Source organism: Centroberyx affinis, unplaced genomic scaffold, assembly GCF_046629955.1.
Source record: "Centroberyx affinis isolate AG114_WGS23_722 - 3 ecotype Tasmania unplaced genomic scaffold, CSIRO-AGI_Caff_v1 ptg001831l_1, whole genome shotgun sequence".
Classification (NCBI taxonomy): Eukaryota; Metazoa; Chordata; class Actinopteri; order Beryciformes; family Berycidae; genus Centroberyx; species Centroberyx affinis.
Window position 1 is genome coordinate 52,408 of NW_027280211.1, and position 18,305 is coordinate 70,712.

At 40.5% G+C, this 18,305-nt stretch overlaps 2 protein-coding genes across 2 annotated transcripts; both read left to right on the top strand.

The window, feature by feature from the left end:
* The first annotated feature begins 2,255 nt into the window (after positions 1-2,255).
* Positions 2,256-4,559, top strand: LOC139652562 (proproteinase E-like). Its single transcript, XM_071529669.1, has 8 exons — positions 2,256-2,298; positions 2,476-2,564; positions 2,652-2,749; positions 2,995-3,123; positions 3,477-3,613; positions 3,967-4,109; positions 4,232-4,384; positions 4,542-4,559. Exons 1-8 carry the CDS (start codon positions 2,256-2,258, stop codon positions 4,557-4,559), a joined length of 810 nt encoding a protein of 269 aa, XP_071385770.1.
* Positions 4,560-13,030: 8,471 nt separating this feature from the next.
* On the top strand, positions 13,031-17,953 carry LOC139652564 (sodium-dependent phosphate transport protein 2B-like). Its single transcript, XM_071529672.1, has 12 exons — positions 13,031-13,079; positions 13,166-13,300; positions 13,409-13,537; positions 13,839-13,982; positions 14,110-14,221; positions 14,347-14,542; positions 14,739-14,834; positions 15,216-15,327; positions 16,004-16,171; positions 16,461-16,577; positions 16,767-16,891; positions 16,996-17,953. Exons 1-12 carry the CDS (start codon positions 13,034-13,036, stop codon positions 17,548-17,550), a joined length of 1,935 nt encoding a protein of 644 aa, XP_071385773.1. The 5' UTR covers positions 13,031-13,033; the 3' UTR covers positions 17,551-17,953.
* The last annotated feature ends 352 nt before the right edge of the window (positions 17,954-18,305 follow it).

Sequence of the window (18,305 nt, forward strand, 5' to 3'; positions counted from 1 at the left end):
AAAATTGTTATTTTTAAAATACAAAACATAATACATGCTTTAATATGTGAAGTGTATTTTTCATTCAAATTAGATATATTTACATGATATTATTTGACTGTTTTTGTAATAATATTTGATAACGCTTTTCCTCTTATGTCTCCCATACTCTGTGTCCCTTTCAGCTTTCCTACTGTCTGAATAAAGAAAACAAAGACTTAAGTGAGTGGACTGCCTGCTCTAATCAAAACATTACAACAAAGCAATAAAATGATTGTAGAAAGTCCTTCCCTATTATTTACGAAGTATGCAGTAAAGTATTATAATTTACTGAAAATTAGGCCTAAAATGTTGTTAAATTACAGTGTGCTGTCATACACACAATAAATTTGCTTTAGAAAAAGTTCAAAAGTGCAAAAAGTGAATCTGCTCCGATTATGAGGGTGGGCTGTACATATGTATGAGGGTGGGCTGTTTTACTTTCTATTTGTTCTATTTGTGATTGTGAGCTCTATCGGTCAGTTTTGGTAATAAAGTTGCCAGCAGTGTGTGGAAGGCAAGGATGTGTGAAAGTCCACTGAGGTATTACATTCTAATTCACAGTATTTCACTAACACTAGAGTGATTTATAGGTGTGTATTCACATTATTTAATTGTCAAATTAATTAATGATTTTTGTAGACTTTAGAGTAAAGGTTTAACAGAGCATCTCACTCTGTTAAATACCGCCCACCCCCCACCCCACCCCACTAACCGGTAAGCAACCTCAATGGTTAATTCACTGTGAGTTATAACTGCTGCAATGCGAATCAGAATTATTCACAGTTCTGTCATTGCTATGTTATGCAAACATACTGCACATGTCAGCTTCATAAATCTTTACATAAAATATCTGGTGTGGAGAATTATCATAACACAGCGAGAAAACAAACAGAGCCTTTTAGCTGTTGAGGCAGTATTGATTTGATTTGCTTCTTAAAAGGGGAAATTTATAGATGTGTGCTGTCTTCTCCAGAGAGCGATATTAATTTCCCCATGGAGGAAAGGATACTGTCTGAGAGGCGTAAAGAATTGGGTCCAGACTCTCCAGGAGCCTGGGCCCCAGTGTAGACGTATTACATGTTATTAAAGGGGAAAAAGTTGTTACAGGGCTGTTTCTCTTGAAGGTAACCCAAAGCTATCCAGTTCTGTGGTCACACTAAGAAAATTTATTTCTCACAGCACACTAAGCACCAACACAGCTGACGACACTAAGCCCCCCTCTTCATTTCCCTGCCTTCCTCTCCTCTTTCTCCTGTTTTCTTCTTTCACACACTCTATTCACGGGAGTTGCAACCTCAGCTCTCACTTTCTCGCTTTTACACACCTGCACACACACACACACACACACACACACACACACACACACACACACACACTGAGAACAGTGCAAAGGACAAATGGTACACGCTTCTAACTAATCTTAATAAAACACATTGGGAAATGTACACTTGTGCTGCAGAGTAAGAGCATTTTTATAGCCCAGGCAGGAAAACACTATCTTGTATCTGGAGAAGGGATTTTTTAATTCACAATTTATTTGTATTTCCTTTACTTTTAATTAAAGAGTTTTCATCATTTCTATGTGATCAATGAGGTTTAATGAAGAGACTGACAAAATTAAAAAATTTTTTTGAGTGCATAGACTTACAGTTATTGCATTTTCAAAAACATCATCCATTTTTAAAGGTAATTTCAGATTAACTCCAGTAAACCCCCTAGTGCTAAACTTGGTCTAGATTGCCCCCCCCTACTTAACAACTGCTTAAATCCTTCCTGCGTCATTCGAATCAGTATAGCCCGTATTGCATCCCCCATTGTAAACATTTAGTTGAATTAATTTGGGGATGCAGGATGGTGTGGTGGGAATTCATCTACAACAACACAGCCCAGATAATTACATGTACGTTAACAATCTCTAGTGAAATCTAGGAGGTAAATTTGTCCCTACAGTAGCTCACATTTTGATAAACCTCCCCTTCTGTCCTCTCTTACCATACACATTTTTTGAGGAATCAATTCAGTGTCCTGGCAGCTACAGTCCAGTGGACCAAATAATGCGTGAGCTGCATCTGTGGAACAGGAAGTTCTTCCCAGCTAAAATCGCCGGTGGATGCTGATAACAGAGTTCCATAGGGTCTGTGTAATCAGTGTTTGGGGTGACAGACAGACTGAGGAGGTATAAGAGAGCTGAGCTGTGAGGGAGAGACGGTACATCTATTCTACAGACTGACACCATGCTGCAGAGACTGGCCTTGTTGCTGCTTCTGGCAGCATGTGGTGAGTAGCATGTCTTGATTCGAAAATCCAAATCGAACAGAAGTAAGATAATTGTTCCAAAATACAGATGTCAGGCATTGCAATTAATACTGAATCAACTATGGACAATTAGCTCTACTATACACTCTCAAATCAAAATCTACACATAATATGGCATCTTTTATTGTGTGTTTGTAGTTTATGGATGTGGTACACCCACTTTCAAGCCTAATACCAATAGAGTGGTGAATGGAGAGGATGCTCGCCCCCACAGCTGGCCTTGGCAGGTAAACATATATTTTTTAATGAAGTCCTGAAAGTAATCATAATTGCATATTTCCCATGTATTCACAACTCACAATTATTTTTCTCAGATTTCCCTGCAGGTGAAGCACGGCAGCCGTTTCCATCACACTTGTGGAGGGACTCTGATTGGTCCTCGCTGGGTCCTGACCGCTGGCCACTGCATCTGGTGACTAACATTAAGACACGCTGGCTACTGTATGGTCCGAGGGCCACTCTGGCCTCAGAGTAATAGCTGGGAGGTTAATGAGTACTGGCCAGAGAGAGGTCAATGACCCAGCAGAGTGAGCCAGCGTTTAGTGTTGTGCTGTGAGGTTAAAACAGTGCTGACATTGTGACGCAAATGACAAAGTTATGAGGAAAATTATGTTAAAATTTTGAAGGGAGAGAAATTGAGTGACATCTGGTTTACAGGCCTGGAGATGTCTACCGTGTGGTCCTGGGAGAGCATGATATGAGCCAGCAGGAGGGAACTGAACAGATCAGAGATGTGCTGCGTATTGTTGTCCACCCCAACTGGGACATTGACCATGTGGGTGACGGGTGAGTGGTTGTCTTATTGGTCACTTAGCTCAACAACATGCATCCCTGAATCCCCACCAGCTCCATGGGGTGCTGTTCTGTAGATGACCTGCACTCTGACCCCCCTATGGAGGGGACAATGAAAAGGGGGAGGGGGTCAATAAAGAATCATGTTATCACCTATAACACCCATAATAATGACTTATGTTGCTTGTTAATTAACACCTGTAGGCAATGAACCCAACAAAAAAATACTATATTACAAGCTATTTAAAAAGTACTGTAACCTACTTACCCATATATACCATAAGCATTTAACATTATCAGTGAATATCTTGAAAAAATCATCTGAACTATGTTGATTTTTTTCACAGCAATGATCTTGCCCTGCTGAAACTGGATAAGAGTCCCATTATGAATGACAGCGTTGGCCTGGCTTGTCTCCCTGAGGCTGGAGAGATCCCTGCCCATGGGGCACCATGTTACATCTCAGGCTGGGGAAACCTTTACAGTAATGTCACTGTGTCCTAGTTCTGACTGTCATCTTGTCTGAATGCTGTTATATGGTTATGCCACTATGTAGCATTTCAATTTGTATGGACAATGAGTAGGCTTCTCACTTGTGGACAATGTCAGCCCTTAATAATGCATGCTGCCACTGCCAGTTGCCATTCATGTTTGACTACAGAAGTAAAACGTATAAAAGCTGCACAAGGCTTTTTTGCTCGTTTAAAACGTATAGTCCAACATAGTAAAATCAAAATACATAAATTGAAGATGAACACATTGTACAATCTGCCACTTACACACAGCACATGATATATTTATGTGCTATTGACCAGCTTTATCGTCTCTGTGTCGTAGCCCATGGCCCCATGCCTGATAAGCTGCAGCAGGCCTTGCTGCCTGTGGTGGAGTACAGTGTATGCAGCCGCAGCGACTGGTGGGGCATCAATGTAAAGAAAACCATGATCTGTGCTGGAGGAGACACCGTATCTGGCTGCAATGTGCGTGAGGCACCAAAACAAAGCAATTTGTACCTGTCATAACCAAATCACCTGTCATGAACAAGGACAACTACACTATTTTCACCCCTCTATCCCCCCCCCCCTCTCTCTCTCTCTCTCAGGGGGACTCTGGAGGTCCTCTGAACTGCATGGGTCAGGATGGTAAGTGGTACGTCCAAGGTGTAACCAGTTTTGTTTCCTCTCGTGTCTGCAATGAGGTGAAGAAGCCCACTGTCTTCACCCGCACCTCCGCCTTCACCGAGTGGCTCAGTGATGTAAGTTAGTCAACACACTAAGTGTATTTGACCTACAGTAACACCTCACCTGCTCGAATGTTCTGTCTGTAGATAAACAGACATGTACTGCATTGATAAATCAAAAAATTTTATTCATCAATGGCACATGAGAAAACTTCTGACTTTGTCTCCTCAGATCATGCTTCGCTACTAAGGATCTACTGGACACCAACAGATGATCAACTATGAAAAAAAGTATTGTCTCATGTCTCAATAAATTTTATTTTCACTATCCAGATTCAGCTAATTCCTGAGTTTCACAACAGGGTCAGCATTTTTTCTTGTCTTAGAAAAGATGAAAGAGAAGTGTAGTAAAAAATGACCACCTCTGTAAAAATGCATCGCACCACTTCATATTTCATCCCTCCCGTTGTGTGATAAGAAGATGAATGGCTGACCATCTTTACGCGTGGAGGACTTATGAACCAGTGTTATCGATCAATCATCACCGAGGCCGGCCAAGTGTCAGCGTTGGTGAACCTGCAGCACACCCCAGGTGGGAGTTGAGCTGGGAAAGGGGCTTTTCACATCAGATAAATAGGCAGCAATAGCTAACCTTGATGCCAAAATGCTCTCCCTCAGCAGTCTGCTGGATCAGATAGCAGGAGCATCTCCAGCCATTTTTGACAAACCTATATATCCAGTATCTGACAACAGTTTTTATGTTATTTTCAACATGATACATAATGATAATAATGCAATCTGATCAGTCCATAATCAGCACACAATTTTGTGTTATGAGTCATATCTGCAATGTGATTGATGGGAGGAAACAAACTGACATGTAAATCAGAAGATAAAGTGTGAACACTGCCAAAGAAGCGTAGAAAGATAATTTACTGTAGCCTACTCAGCTGTGTGATTGTTGAGTTTAACTCGGCTTATCTGACAGTATGGTATTACTGTGGGTCTAGAGAGAATTTATCTAGCCCGCCGTATGTCTGATTTGTCAAAGGTCAGTGTTAAAAGCTAAACTATTTGCTGTCACATGGTTAAATTTGTAATAAGCCTACATTTGTCATTTGTTACCTTTACTGCGGTGAAGCTTTATGCCCAAGGACATACCACATCGTAGCTTACTGTATAAAAATCCTGGGCCCTGTTTTCATAAGATATACCAGACTGACCCATGTTTGTCTTTACCAACCCCAAACTGTTTTCATGACAAAATTGTGGTGTAAGGAATTGTTTTAGGTCTTCCAGCTGAGGAAGACCTGTCCCAGTTACAGATAGTGGGAGCACACTTTACCACCTAACTTCACATCCTTACAGGACAGAATACACCCATGCTGTTCTAAAATTTCAGACAATTCATTCTGGATTTGTCAACATGAAAGTGTGTGGCAACAGTGGCGTGTCCAAGCCATTTTGACTGGGGGGGCAGAGGTGGGGCACAGACACAGTGCAGGGTGGCACTGTGTGTGGCAGTTAACACAATTAGAGAATGTAGAAGAATGACTGTTTTGGTCATAGATTCACTGTTATCTCTCTGCCTACAATACAGATAGGCAAGGAATTCTGGACAAAGTCATATCTAACAATAAAAATATTATCAGATTTGGGTCCACTAGAAAAAATATAATCAAATGGAGGTCCATGACCCTAATGTGTACTAAATTAGGGGTCCTTGATACGAAAAAGCTTGAGAATCACTGATGTAGCCTATATGTCCCTTATGTTTGTTGCTATGTAAATGCAGATGATTGAGGTGTTATGGACGCTCCTCTCAGCACTTGTTAGTCCTTTGCACAGTTATTTGAAACTATTTATGAATTCTCAGGTTACATGGAACAGTCTAACTGGAGATTGTAGTTTAGAAGGAAGGAATATAAGAAGATGAGGGAGGCAGATAACTATGTTAGGAAGATTGTGGACATGGACTCTTCTGCCCAGAACCAGGTCCAGTTCATGTTCCTGGGCTTGGCCGAACAGGTCCAGGCGCAGGAACAGGTCCAGAATAAATGGAGCAGCCAGGAACATCTGATGATGATAGAGGCAGAAGAACATTTCAAGATGCTCTAGATTCAAGATTCTAGAGGACTTTTGGAAGTACAATGAATATGCCAAAACAAACATCTATGCCTACAAAGTCAGTCTCCACTTCATTATACATGGAGCAGACAGAGCAGCTCCAGACACTGTCTCTTAATGAATTAACAGATCAGAGCTTATGTTCTGGTTTCTAGCTTTTGGAGAGAATTGTTTGTGTTCGTGAATATTGATTTAACTATCTAAAATCTTAGGATTAGATTTCTATTAAAGGCTGATGTTTTGCATTAAACTATGTGTGAAATAAATCTCCTAATCTTTATCTGTCCCCATCTGCTGGTAGATAGGGGAACCAGCTGGATTGTCACTACAGTGTCAGAGCAGCTCCACTCAGTGGAATGTAAAGGAGCTAGAAAGAGGTCACTGCATTATGTCAACTACTATGATCACTACTAACACTCAAAATTATAGAAATCACAGACATATGACATATATGATATATAAGTGACAATTAACTTAATGACAAAAAGCCATTTTTCTTTGATTAGATTAAAGGTATAATTCCATTAACATAACATTATTTACGTATATGATTCTGTATACTTAATCAGAATACCACTGGTCTTACTCCATTATTATCATCACTACTTTAGTGACCAGTAAAAGATGTTAATTGTTTAATTGTTAATGATTATTTCCTCATTGGTAATGTCCCTATTACAGCATGTGGGCCATGAGAGTCAACACAACGCTCAACACCACCTATTGTACCTCAGTATACCATCTATGCAACATGCAGCATAGTGAGAAGACATCGCAAAACTCCAGAAGTTAAATTTTCTATACTCCATCAAATCATTTGTTAATGCTTCAGATCAGTGAAGCCAAAACAATATAACTAATGATATACCAGTTGTCAGTAAATTACACTCAGGCCAGTCGGGGGCAGTAGTGTCTCACACAAGTCAACAGCAATATTATATTGTGGAAAACATCAACACATTTTGACATAATTCAGCACCTAGAAAAGCACCTTATTCTTCACAATAGTTTGTTTATTTGTTTTTTTTCAGAATTCATTAATCAAAACATTCACAACTGAACTAAAACAATAACTAAAGTAATTTTAGTTTGCTCTCTCTAGTCTTACAATTTTTAAATCTTACTTTGCAGAGTGTAGGGTTACCCCATTATTGCAACATGTCCAGATGCCAAACAGACCCTAGATGTGACATAATGAATCTATAAAGAAGAAGGTGTTTTCCATGCTGCTAAGGTCAATGTAGGTGAGGTTATCATTACTGTCAAGATCAAATAACATTTTGCCTTCTAACAAGAAGAATCCAAATATGGTGATAGTGGACAATTAGTAGTTAGTAGAACACAGGCTGAATATGCTGAATCCTACTCTCCATCACATCCAAATTCATTGTCAGTTTGGTGCTGACCTTCATAGCAGCTCAGACTCACCACCCTCAGAGATTCAACCAGTTCGGACAAGTTCTGGCAGCTGAGTTTTATGGCTTTATGGATTACAGCACAGCCTACTCATAGTGTAGTACTAGAGGGCGGCCCCCAGCGGTAACAAGAGGGCAAACTCTTTGACCTTCGGTGGACTGTGCCAGCATGGCAGATACGTAGCATCAACTCAGTGGCCCTGAGGGCAATCATTGACTCTGATGCTGTCATGGAGAAAAAAACATAAAACATTCAAGACTGAAGGCAGTGGAGTTTATTTTGATCCATAAAAGGAGAGAATTGGTAAGCATACACTTAAAATCAATCTTGGAAAAAAGAAAAACATGCTGTGCTGACTGGTCTCATTGTGGGTTTTTTTTTGTTTTGTTTTTTTTTGGGCAAAAAGCATTGTGTGGTTACAGACATAATTTCAAAGCATTTTGATTAGAGTGTGGGTGGAGGGACAATGAAAGCAACATTCCAAAGGTTAAAGGTAAGGCTCAGCTGATCTTTCCATCGTATGTGGGTCCTCTGGAGTCACATGAGGAAAAAACCATTGCATCAAACCTAATGGGTTAGTCAATGAATAACTGGGTGAATTGTAAAATATAGCCACATGAAGATGCTTCTTTACTCTTAACTCTGGGTTACATTTTTAGTTTCAGTCAACGTTATCTCCTGCACAGCACCATATCATCGTGTCAAGTATTTGTGTACACTTTGGATAGGTCAAGGACAAACCTACACAGACAGTACTCTAGGAAAAAATCAAATAACTATCACACAATATTATCGGGTCATAATTGCACAGAAGCTAACTCTCTGGGTGAGCGATCAAACAATAAATTCTAGGTAACTCATGATAAACAGGTATTTAATCACAGCACTGCACCTGGATATATTTGTTTATTATCTGTACAGTGCTTAGTGGCTAATAATTACACCTGTTTAAATGCAATTACACAATATTTAAAGAAATCATTTTCATAGTGATTTATATGAAGATGGCGCTTTTACCATCAACAGGCAATATTGCCTTAGATAAATATTGCAGTTTGTATGCTTATATAAAAAATTAAAAAGAAAGACATTTGAGCTTTTCATGGTCAGATTCACACATGCTGTGTGGGGAGTAGATGAGATGGAATAATACAAGATATAAACTCCATGAGATGCAATAAAAAATATTTTGTGCCTTGTTTAAAAATGCATTATTGGTGATGCAGGGTAAATCAAATCTTTCTTTTTGTGAAGTATTACGTAATTTCAATCAGGAAGACTACTTATCATTCATTCATGCTTTCCCTTTACCCAATCAGAGTTGGTGAACACGTTCCCTCTTTTTCCAGAGAACCAATCAGAGTTAGCCGTCACTTCCCTCTCTTTTTCAAAGAGCCAATCGTCTAAGTGACGGGAGTATATACACGTCACCTTCTATGCTACTGTCCTTCTCTCAGATCTATGCCGTATGCTGCTGTCATTCCAGTCGCTGTGCTTACCTTCGTCCCTCCACCACCCCATCACCACCAATGTCCAGGCTCCAGAGGAACTCCCCAGGGGGACATCCTAATTCCTACGTCTATCCCGGATGTACTCCTAACTTCACGAATGGGAGGAGTTCCTGCATGGAGCTTACGCCAAAGTTTACATCTTGTTTCATGTCATGAATAAACTTTTTCATTCGAGCATTCATCCTAGTCTCTCCTGATTGAAATATATTTAGCCCCCCCAAAGTATAAGCTACCTGGTCAAAATAATCAATTCAATAACATTCATATGATTCAAGGGTTTTAATGCAGCATTATATATTTTTTATCAACCATTATATGATTTTCAGCGTTATATTTTTTGTCATGTACACATGTAGTCATAGTAGAAGCCACACTTTTTACTGTGGTGCTGCTTGTCACAGTGCAATATAATTGTTTCTCCAAACCCTGAGTGAAATTGATTTTGAACTCAAAATGTATTGTAATGTAATAGTCTCTTTTGAAATACGAGTCTTGTATTTCAAAAGGACTTTGGCTGATTTTCATCTTACCTTGCAAACAGAAAGTTTTCTCCATTAGTGGCCATGCCTCTTCTGCTTCACTGATTATGTGTGGAGTGCCTCTGGGCTCAGTACTTGAGCTTCTTTTTAAGTACTGTCTCCTAGCTATATTATTGTTTGGGAGTGCATCTACTTTAACTCCTATGCTGATGATATTATGCTGTATCTCTCTGTCAAACATTCGCAATAGGTTGGCACTATATGTCCTATATTGCATGAGTGGATGTCCATCATATTATTGGTTGCACATGGCATGGGAATTTAAATTAGCCAAGAAGTTAAAGTAATTTTCAGTAAAGGTGTTTAGTTTATGTGTTGACTGAAGGACAACTTCCACTGGTTTTCTTCTGTTGTGTATGTAATGTGTGCTACAGTACATGGGAGCTAGCAGCTGGCCTGTAAAGGTTACTACCACAGGCGTTCCAGACATGCAGTTCAACAAGGGCCTCAAAAAACCTTACAGTCACTCAGTGACTTCAGCAGATCTACAGGCATCTAGATGTAGAGGCTTGTCCTGCTGGCAAGCATAAAAATGTCTCTAGGGGCAAAAACAGATTAGATGCATCATGAGGGACTCTTACAAAGGCTGCCATGCTTGGAGTTCAATTTCAGAGACCAGTGCACCATCTAAATCATAATCACCAAAAAGGAGTGCTCAGCTCAAACTACAGAGTATTCCATGACACTCTAAAACTTTAATCATTAACATGTTTACAAACTTTCATTTCAAAGTAAAACAAATCGTTCAACTAGTCTTATTAAATTCACTATATTATATGTAATACTTTATAGAATTAATTGGAGAATTACAGAGATTGAAGTCATAGAAAAGATTGCTGACGTGGGTAACCTTGAACTCAAATGCACTGATCATCAATCAATTGAACAAGTAAGAAATACTTTGCAGGAGACCTGTCAAGTTGAATTATTTTCCAACAACTCAATGAACTTTTTTATATTCAAGCACAGCATTAGGCCTGTAGTTATTATTTTATTACAGTTTGGATCTAACAGAAAATGATTCTTGTTTAATCATTTACTGATATATAAAAGACTATATACTTGATTTAATTCCAAAAGTAATATGCAGTGTTGTTATAGCCATATCTTCTGCCATAAAGGTAGACTAATAAGCAGAAAATGTGTGTGTGTGTGTTATCTCAGAAGCCATAACCGTGTGTGTGTGTGTGTGTGTGTGTGTGTGAGTATACGTGTGCCCACGTGTGTGCCAAATATAAGAAGCTATAAACATGTTTGCGTGAGTGTGTGTGTGTGTGTGTGTGTGTGTGTGTGTGTGTGTGTGAGAGAGAGAGAGAGAGAAAGAGAGAGAGTCTGTGTGAAGGGGGAGTGTGTGGAGAATGTATAACACTTGAGCACTGTTGTTTTAAACTAACAACAGTGACAGTACAAATATTGCAGTTACAGTTGTGGTTGCTCACATGATGATCGGAAAAACAAACAAATCCTGCTGATTTTTTGTATTACTGACAAACTGACTGACAATTTTTAATTTTCTTCCCAACGCATGTGGTATTTTCATGCAGACTTCTTGACTGGAGCACTGCCCAGATGCAATACGCCCAAAAGACCCAGTTATTGCTCCAATGTGACACCAAATAATGAGTGCATAAATATGAAAATTTGGAGGAATTTCATGTAACTGTGCGGCATGGCAACTTAGGAAAGATAGCAGACCGATAGAAGATTTATTTTGTAAAATTGATATGAGGGAATGCACCCTAGTGCCCCATTTACAGCCACCAGGGGGCAGCTTTCTCGAGGTAATTCTTGATTTATGTATTGGCCTATGCCCTGTGCCTTGGGTTAGGCTCTATGCCTGCAGATTGCTGCTGTATTTCAGTGGCCTACAATAGTTTTATACTGATAGCTCTGTGTTTTATCCATAGTCTACTGGAATCAGCCAACAGTGTTTCACATTTTCTTCAAACTGAATCTTGTTAGCAATTATTAATTATTAACACCAAAGCTCTCCTATTGTTTTTCTTCCCATGGGACATTGTGATGGGCTTTAACTTTAATACAGTTTTCCACACATAATTCAGAACATCTTCTGATTGGTGACTTTCAGTTTTATTATACTGCAGTGTGCCCCACATTTCATAAGGATGCACCTTAAGGTCACTTGTAGCCGGCACATGTGTGCGCGACCTTTGAACGGCCAGCAGCGGGTTCCCCCTGTGCGGCGCTGTATAAAAGCAGGACTCAGCCTCTGCACAACAGGTAACCCAGGTAAAGCCTCCTAAGCCTCCTCTTCACCGCTAAGGGCTCCTGAAAAACAAGCACTCCGCTGCAGGTGCGTATGCTGCCATCATTATTATCCTTATCGATAAGCCCAGATGATCACATATTCACATATTATATTACTATGAAATTATTCTAATTGAAGAACTGTCTCTCTGACTTATAGACTAACTTTTTACACTTTGTAAGAGCCTATGGTTTAAATAATTTATCATGTAGAGCTAAAGGTCCAGGGACCGCGGGAGAGTGTGTAGGGAAAGCTACTGTGGGATATTTATATGCACAATTACTTTAATTTGTGTTTTAATTAACTTGGAGATCCTGAATCCTGTTGATAAAGTGAAGCTCGCTGCCGGTTGCTGGCTTTTGTGTTTCTAGTTGGCAGGATGTCTTATTTTAGTCTCATTAATCTTTGAGATTTAGATTACCTGTTGATCAGCTAGGTGGTCGCGATAGGTGGTCAGGAAGGTGGTCAGCTAGGACGGTGATCATTATTTTGCCTGAATTTGTCTTTTCCTCTATTTGTTGTAAAGCACTTTGAGCTGCATTTTATGTATGAAGAGTGCTATATAAATAAAGTCTTAGTTATTATTATTTTGATGAGACGCTTGTCTTTAACAAACAATATTTTGACAAGCACAGGTTGATACCAAAATAATGTCAGGAAATTAAAACGTTACAATATATGCTCCAGTTTTGTGTATTTTGAGAGGGGCTGGTGTAGTCTAGTTACACAGGTGCATCATTACTACTTTAGCAGCCCAAACTTTTGTTCTATTGTTAGACTTCAAATTAAAGGCTGTCAGGTCTTATTATTATTATTTTTTTTTATTGTTTTAATTTTTTTACTTTTTATTCACCAGATAGCCATGGCTCCAAGGCCAGAAGTGGGGAGCGATTCTTCTCCCTCTCTTGGTATGTTCTTTTCACTGGGATGGTTTATATCTCCTCTAACAGTGTTGATACCCCCTCTTCTAACATGTCTCCCTTCTCTCCATTAGATGAGAATAACACTCCGACTAAAGATGCAGCCATTCTGCCGGCCTACTCCACAGTGGACCTGGTGGATGGGGATCCAGATGCAGCAGATCCCTGGGATCTCCCAGAGCTGAAAGACACCGGGCTCAAGTGGTCAGGTGAGGCATCTCGCCATTCTCAGTGCACAATGATGTTAGGGTAGGGAATGCCTTGACGTCTTTGTAAAACCCACTGCTGATTCACTTCTTTTTTTTTTTTGTTAACAGATCTGGACACCAAAGGAAAGATTATGAGGGTAATGTCAGCTATAGTGAAGTTTGCCCTGCTGCTTGGATTCCTCTACATGTTTGTCTGCTCCCTGGATGTTCTCAGCTCTGCTTTCCAGCTAGTGGGAGGTAACATGAACCTCTCTCAATTCACAGGATGTTTATTTTATGGCATTTAATATCTTGATTATTAACTGTCAACACAGCATAATTGTGTAGCATAGAAGTCAAGCGGAGATAACCAGGGTTTTGATAAAGACTGTGACAGGGATTGTTGGGTCATTATCCACACCCATCACTGCACATTTAGTTAATTTGTTTGATCACGCCACAAACTGTTAGTGTTGGTGGACCTGCTTATGTAATGCGTGAGTGTGTATGGAGTGGTGTCTGCTATGTTTTTGACCTGAGGGTGTTTGTGTGTGCACAGGCAAGGCTGCTGGTGACATCTTTCAGGACAATGCTGTGTTGTCCAACCCTGTGGCTGGACTGGTGATCGGGGTGTTAGTCACTGTGCTGGTGCAGAGCTCCAGCACCTCCTCTTCAATTGTGGTCAGCATGGTGTCCTCTGGATGTAAGTACATGCATGGAGATAAACACACACACACAAACACAAACAAGCAAATATCGGCACATGCACAGGCATGCACACAGAGCCATAGTTTATTATGTATTAATATAATGTAATTTAATTTCTTTAGTGCTAGATGTCCAGTCTGCAGTGCCGATTATCATGGGCGCCAATATTGGAACATCTGTCACCAATACAATTGTGGCCATGATGCAGGCAGGAGACCGAAATGAGTTCCGCAGGTAAATGTGTGTAAAGTGTGTAATGATAACCTGCCTTTGACACGTGTAAAATAAAAACTATGGCACAGTAGTATTATGTAAAACAACACTTAAACTGATATTTAAATCAATCTTTTTCCTTCCAGGGCGTTTGCCGGTGCTACTGTCCATGACTTCTTCAACTGGCTGTCTGTGTTGATCCTTCTGCCCTTGGAGGTCGCCACAGGAGTTCTGTACAAACTCACCAAGCTTTTGATCGACTCCTTCAACATCCAGGGTGGAGACAACGCCCCCGACCTGCTCAACGTCATCACAGACCCGCTCACCGACTCCATCATCCAGGTAGCATCAGCGATATTGAAAATCTCATCATTAAAGAGATGTAATTACAACATAACTAAGGCAGTGACACTACAATGAAAGCATATGCAAATGTACAGATATGAAAGCTGTGTAGGATTAAGAACTTAGAGCAACAAATATATTAGGAGAAACGCCTCACTGACATGTCCTTTTTGTCACATTTGTGTTCCCTTAGCTGGACAAGTCTGTTATCAGTGGCATTGCCACCGGTGACCCGGCAGCCAGAAACAAGAGTCTGATAAAAACATGGTGTAAAACCAAGACCAACACGGTAAGGAATCAACAACAGCTTCATCACACAACTGAACACATCTGTTGTGATTTACATGTTTTCAAACTGTAAAAACAAGATAAAGCTGTGGTATGAGCAGGCTATATTCTTACCGCTGTTTTTTTCTGTTAATGATTGATATTGTCGCTGTTGTATCCCGGCCACAGGGATTCTGTTGTTCGATCATACTGTCAAGGCGTATTGACTCTGCTATTTCATAGAAGGTGGAATGTTGTGTGTAATAATTTAGAGATTATAATGGTGTTAAGATTATCATGGCTCTGTTAAATTCTTAACTATTGTGCATTTGCTTTCCTTGACCTTGTATACTTACATACTATACATTCAATGCCTCATTTTGTGTGCATTCTTTTCTCCCAGACTTATATGAATGTGACCGTGGAGAACTGCACAGGCAGTGCCCTCTGTTGGGTGGAGGGCAACCTGACCTGGACCCAGACGAATATGTCTGAGACCATTTACCTCAAGAGATGTAAGCATGCCTCCATCACTGAATAGCCATGATCGCAAAAAACAGCTACAAAGCAATTCGGATTACCTGATCTACCGAAGCTCTGTGAAATATGAGCGACCCATTCTGCCACAGCAACCTCCTTCACCCAGACTTTCTGATATAGGGACAATGACTACCATTGAGTTCTTATAGTGACTCAGCAAATGTCCTCCATTGCCCTCCCTACCTGCTCAATAGGTCTATTCATGCTGTCTTGCCAAAGTACCTGAGTCCCACATGACCATAAAATGGACCACTGCTCTCAGGTCTTACACAGCCAATTAAAGCAAATACTTTGGTGCTTGCTTCTAAAACAGCCAAACAAAATAAGCAAATTGCCCATCTCTCTCCTGTTTGCTCAAATCAATCCCTGGCTTTGTGCAATATACCACCCTGCTTTGGGTCATCGGCCGTGGGACTGCTAAGTGCTCTATGTTCAAATTAAAGGGACAGCTATGTTCAAATTAAAGGGACAGACAGTACTTTCCACAGAATACCATTATTGCTGTTTTATCAGCTCCATTTATCCGGGAAGGTTTGTTAAGGCCATTTTATGAAGTGACTCATCCACACGAGGCTTTAGCTGCCGTATACTGCAACCCTAGAGAGAGAGGCCAGTTTAATGCTAAACATGTCTTCGATTTGTCCGTTGCAGGTGCCCATATCTTTGCCAACGCTAACTTGCCTGACCTGGCTGTGGGCCTCATTCTTCTCGCTCTGTCTTTACTCGTCCTCTGCACCTGCCTCATCCTCATCGTCAAGTTGCTCAACTCCATGCTGAAGGGACAGGTGGCTGTGGTCATCAAGAAGGTGCTCAACACAGGTACATAACAAAAACGTCTCTCTATACTCTGACAGAACATCCTGTTTGATAGTCAGCACCTCTCCTGCGATGGTGGTGCTTGATGAGCAATACAGGTAAAGCCTCTCTGTCGCCTCTGGCTCACCTCCAGGTTCATCAGTCCTGTTGTGTGAAGGAGAAAGCTCAGGCACAAGAACTGATAAACAGAAATCCTCATTTGCTGTGGTCATGTGGTCCTATAGTGTGTGCAACCATACTATGTTCACTTCATCAGGTTTATTGCTCACCTCCTGTCTTTCTGTTTGTCTAGACTTCCCATTCCCCTTTGCCTGGGTCACTGGCTACATTGCTATTGTGGTGGGAGCAGGAATGACCTTCATTGTTCAGAGCAGCTCCGTCTTCACCTCAGCTATAACTCCCCTTGTTGGTAAGTCAGGTTCTTTATTTCTTTATTTCATTATTCAAAGGTCATTATTTACCTTATCATTTAAATCTTTTTACCCAGTATCTCTCATTGTTTTGACATTTGGAGCTGAAATACAACCAATATCTGGTTAAATAGTTTTTAATGGCGCTATATGATGGCTTATGTCTTGTCACAAATTGCCTTCATCAGGTATTGGTGTCATTAGCCTTGAGAGAGCTTATCCTCTGACACTGGGGTCAAATATTGGTACGACAACCACTGCCATACTTGCTGCTATGGCTAGTCCTGGTGAAACACTAGCCAACTCCCTGCAGGTTAGTTGCAATAAAAAGTTTCCCCTGTGTGCCTGTATTTTCTCTCCTAACCGTGTTTTCTAGCCTTGTTTGAATCTGACTGACTCAATTTGTGTTCCCTCTAGATTGCACTTTGTCACTTCTTCTTCAACATAATGGGAATCCTGTTGTGGTATCCCATCCCCTTCACACGGATACCCATCAGGTTGGCCAGAGCACTGGGGAACCGTACGGCCGAATACCGTTGGTTTGCTGCACTCTACCTCTTCCTTTGCTTCTTGGTGATGCCTCTGACTGTATTTGGCCTGTCGCTGGCCGGCTGGCAGGTCCTGGTCGGTGTTGGCGTGCCCATCATTGTTTTGGCAATCTTTATAATCATTGTAAATGTGATGCAGTCTCGCTGTCCCCGCTACCTGCCCAGTGGCCTACGCAACTGGGACTTTTTGCCCCGGCCCCTGCACTCCATGGCACCCTGGGACAGAGTGGTGACCTCTGCCATGGGCTTCTGTGGCAAACATTGCTGCTGCTGCAAGTGCTGCAAGTGCTGCAAGTCCACTGAGGACGAAAACATTAGGAAGAACAGCAAGAAGAGTCTGGAAATGTATGATAATCCAGCAATGTCTAAAGATGAGGAGGCAGAGGAGACAGCCAAGGAGACTGTCAAAGCAACACATCTTTAACATAATAATCAATGTTAACTGCTGTATCTATAAGAGATACTCTATGCAACAACCTATTTGTAACACACTTGTAATTGTTCACCACTTCTCAGGTTGTAGTATATTGATGATTCCCCTTTACTGGATGATATACCATCCACTGTAGTAAACACTGTAAACCATCATGCTGGAGAATATCACCAGAAGTGTTGAGTATACACTTTGTATTTTTTGAGTCTAGGACCTAGCTGTCTAGCTGTGCCTGTGATGTTGTTTTATGATTTTTTCAATTTACTGTTCGGCAGTTCTGGCTGATTGTCTGTAAAGCAGAGCTATGGCTTAACTATGGTTGGTTCAGAATGTTCTGAATTATTTTTGTATTTTTTATGATATATATATGAGGCATTGGGTTTATTGCAGATTATATGAGGAAATGTTTCATGTAGCATTTAAATATTTGTTATTCAGTATTTAAGAGTATATGATATTTGTAAATAAAAAATTATTATTTGTAAAGGCTGTAGTATTGTCACTTTTATTGTCTGTTATTATCTGTCATTTCAGCATTTGAAGGTACATTATTATGTAGGCAATATGAGCTTGGTATGTATTGCCTGAAGTCAAAGTAATCTAGAACTATTGATATATAATAATGATCGATTCACTCAAAATTCAGCCCTGATACTGATGGGCTTGCATACACTATGAATCAGAAGATCTACTGGCCCCAGATGAATTCGCTAAGAGAAAACGACAGTGGCTTTATGAGATTCTGT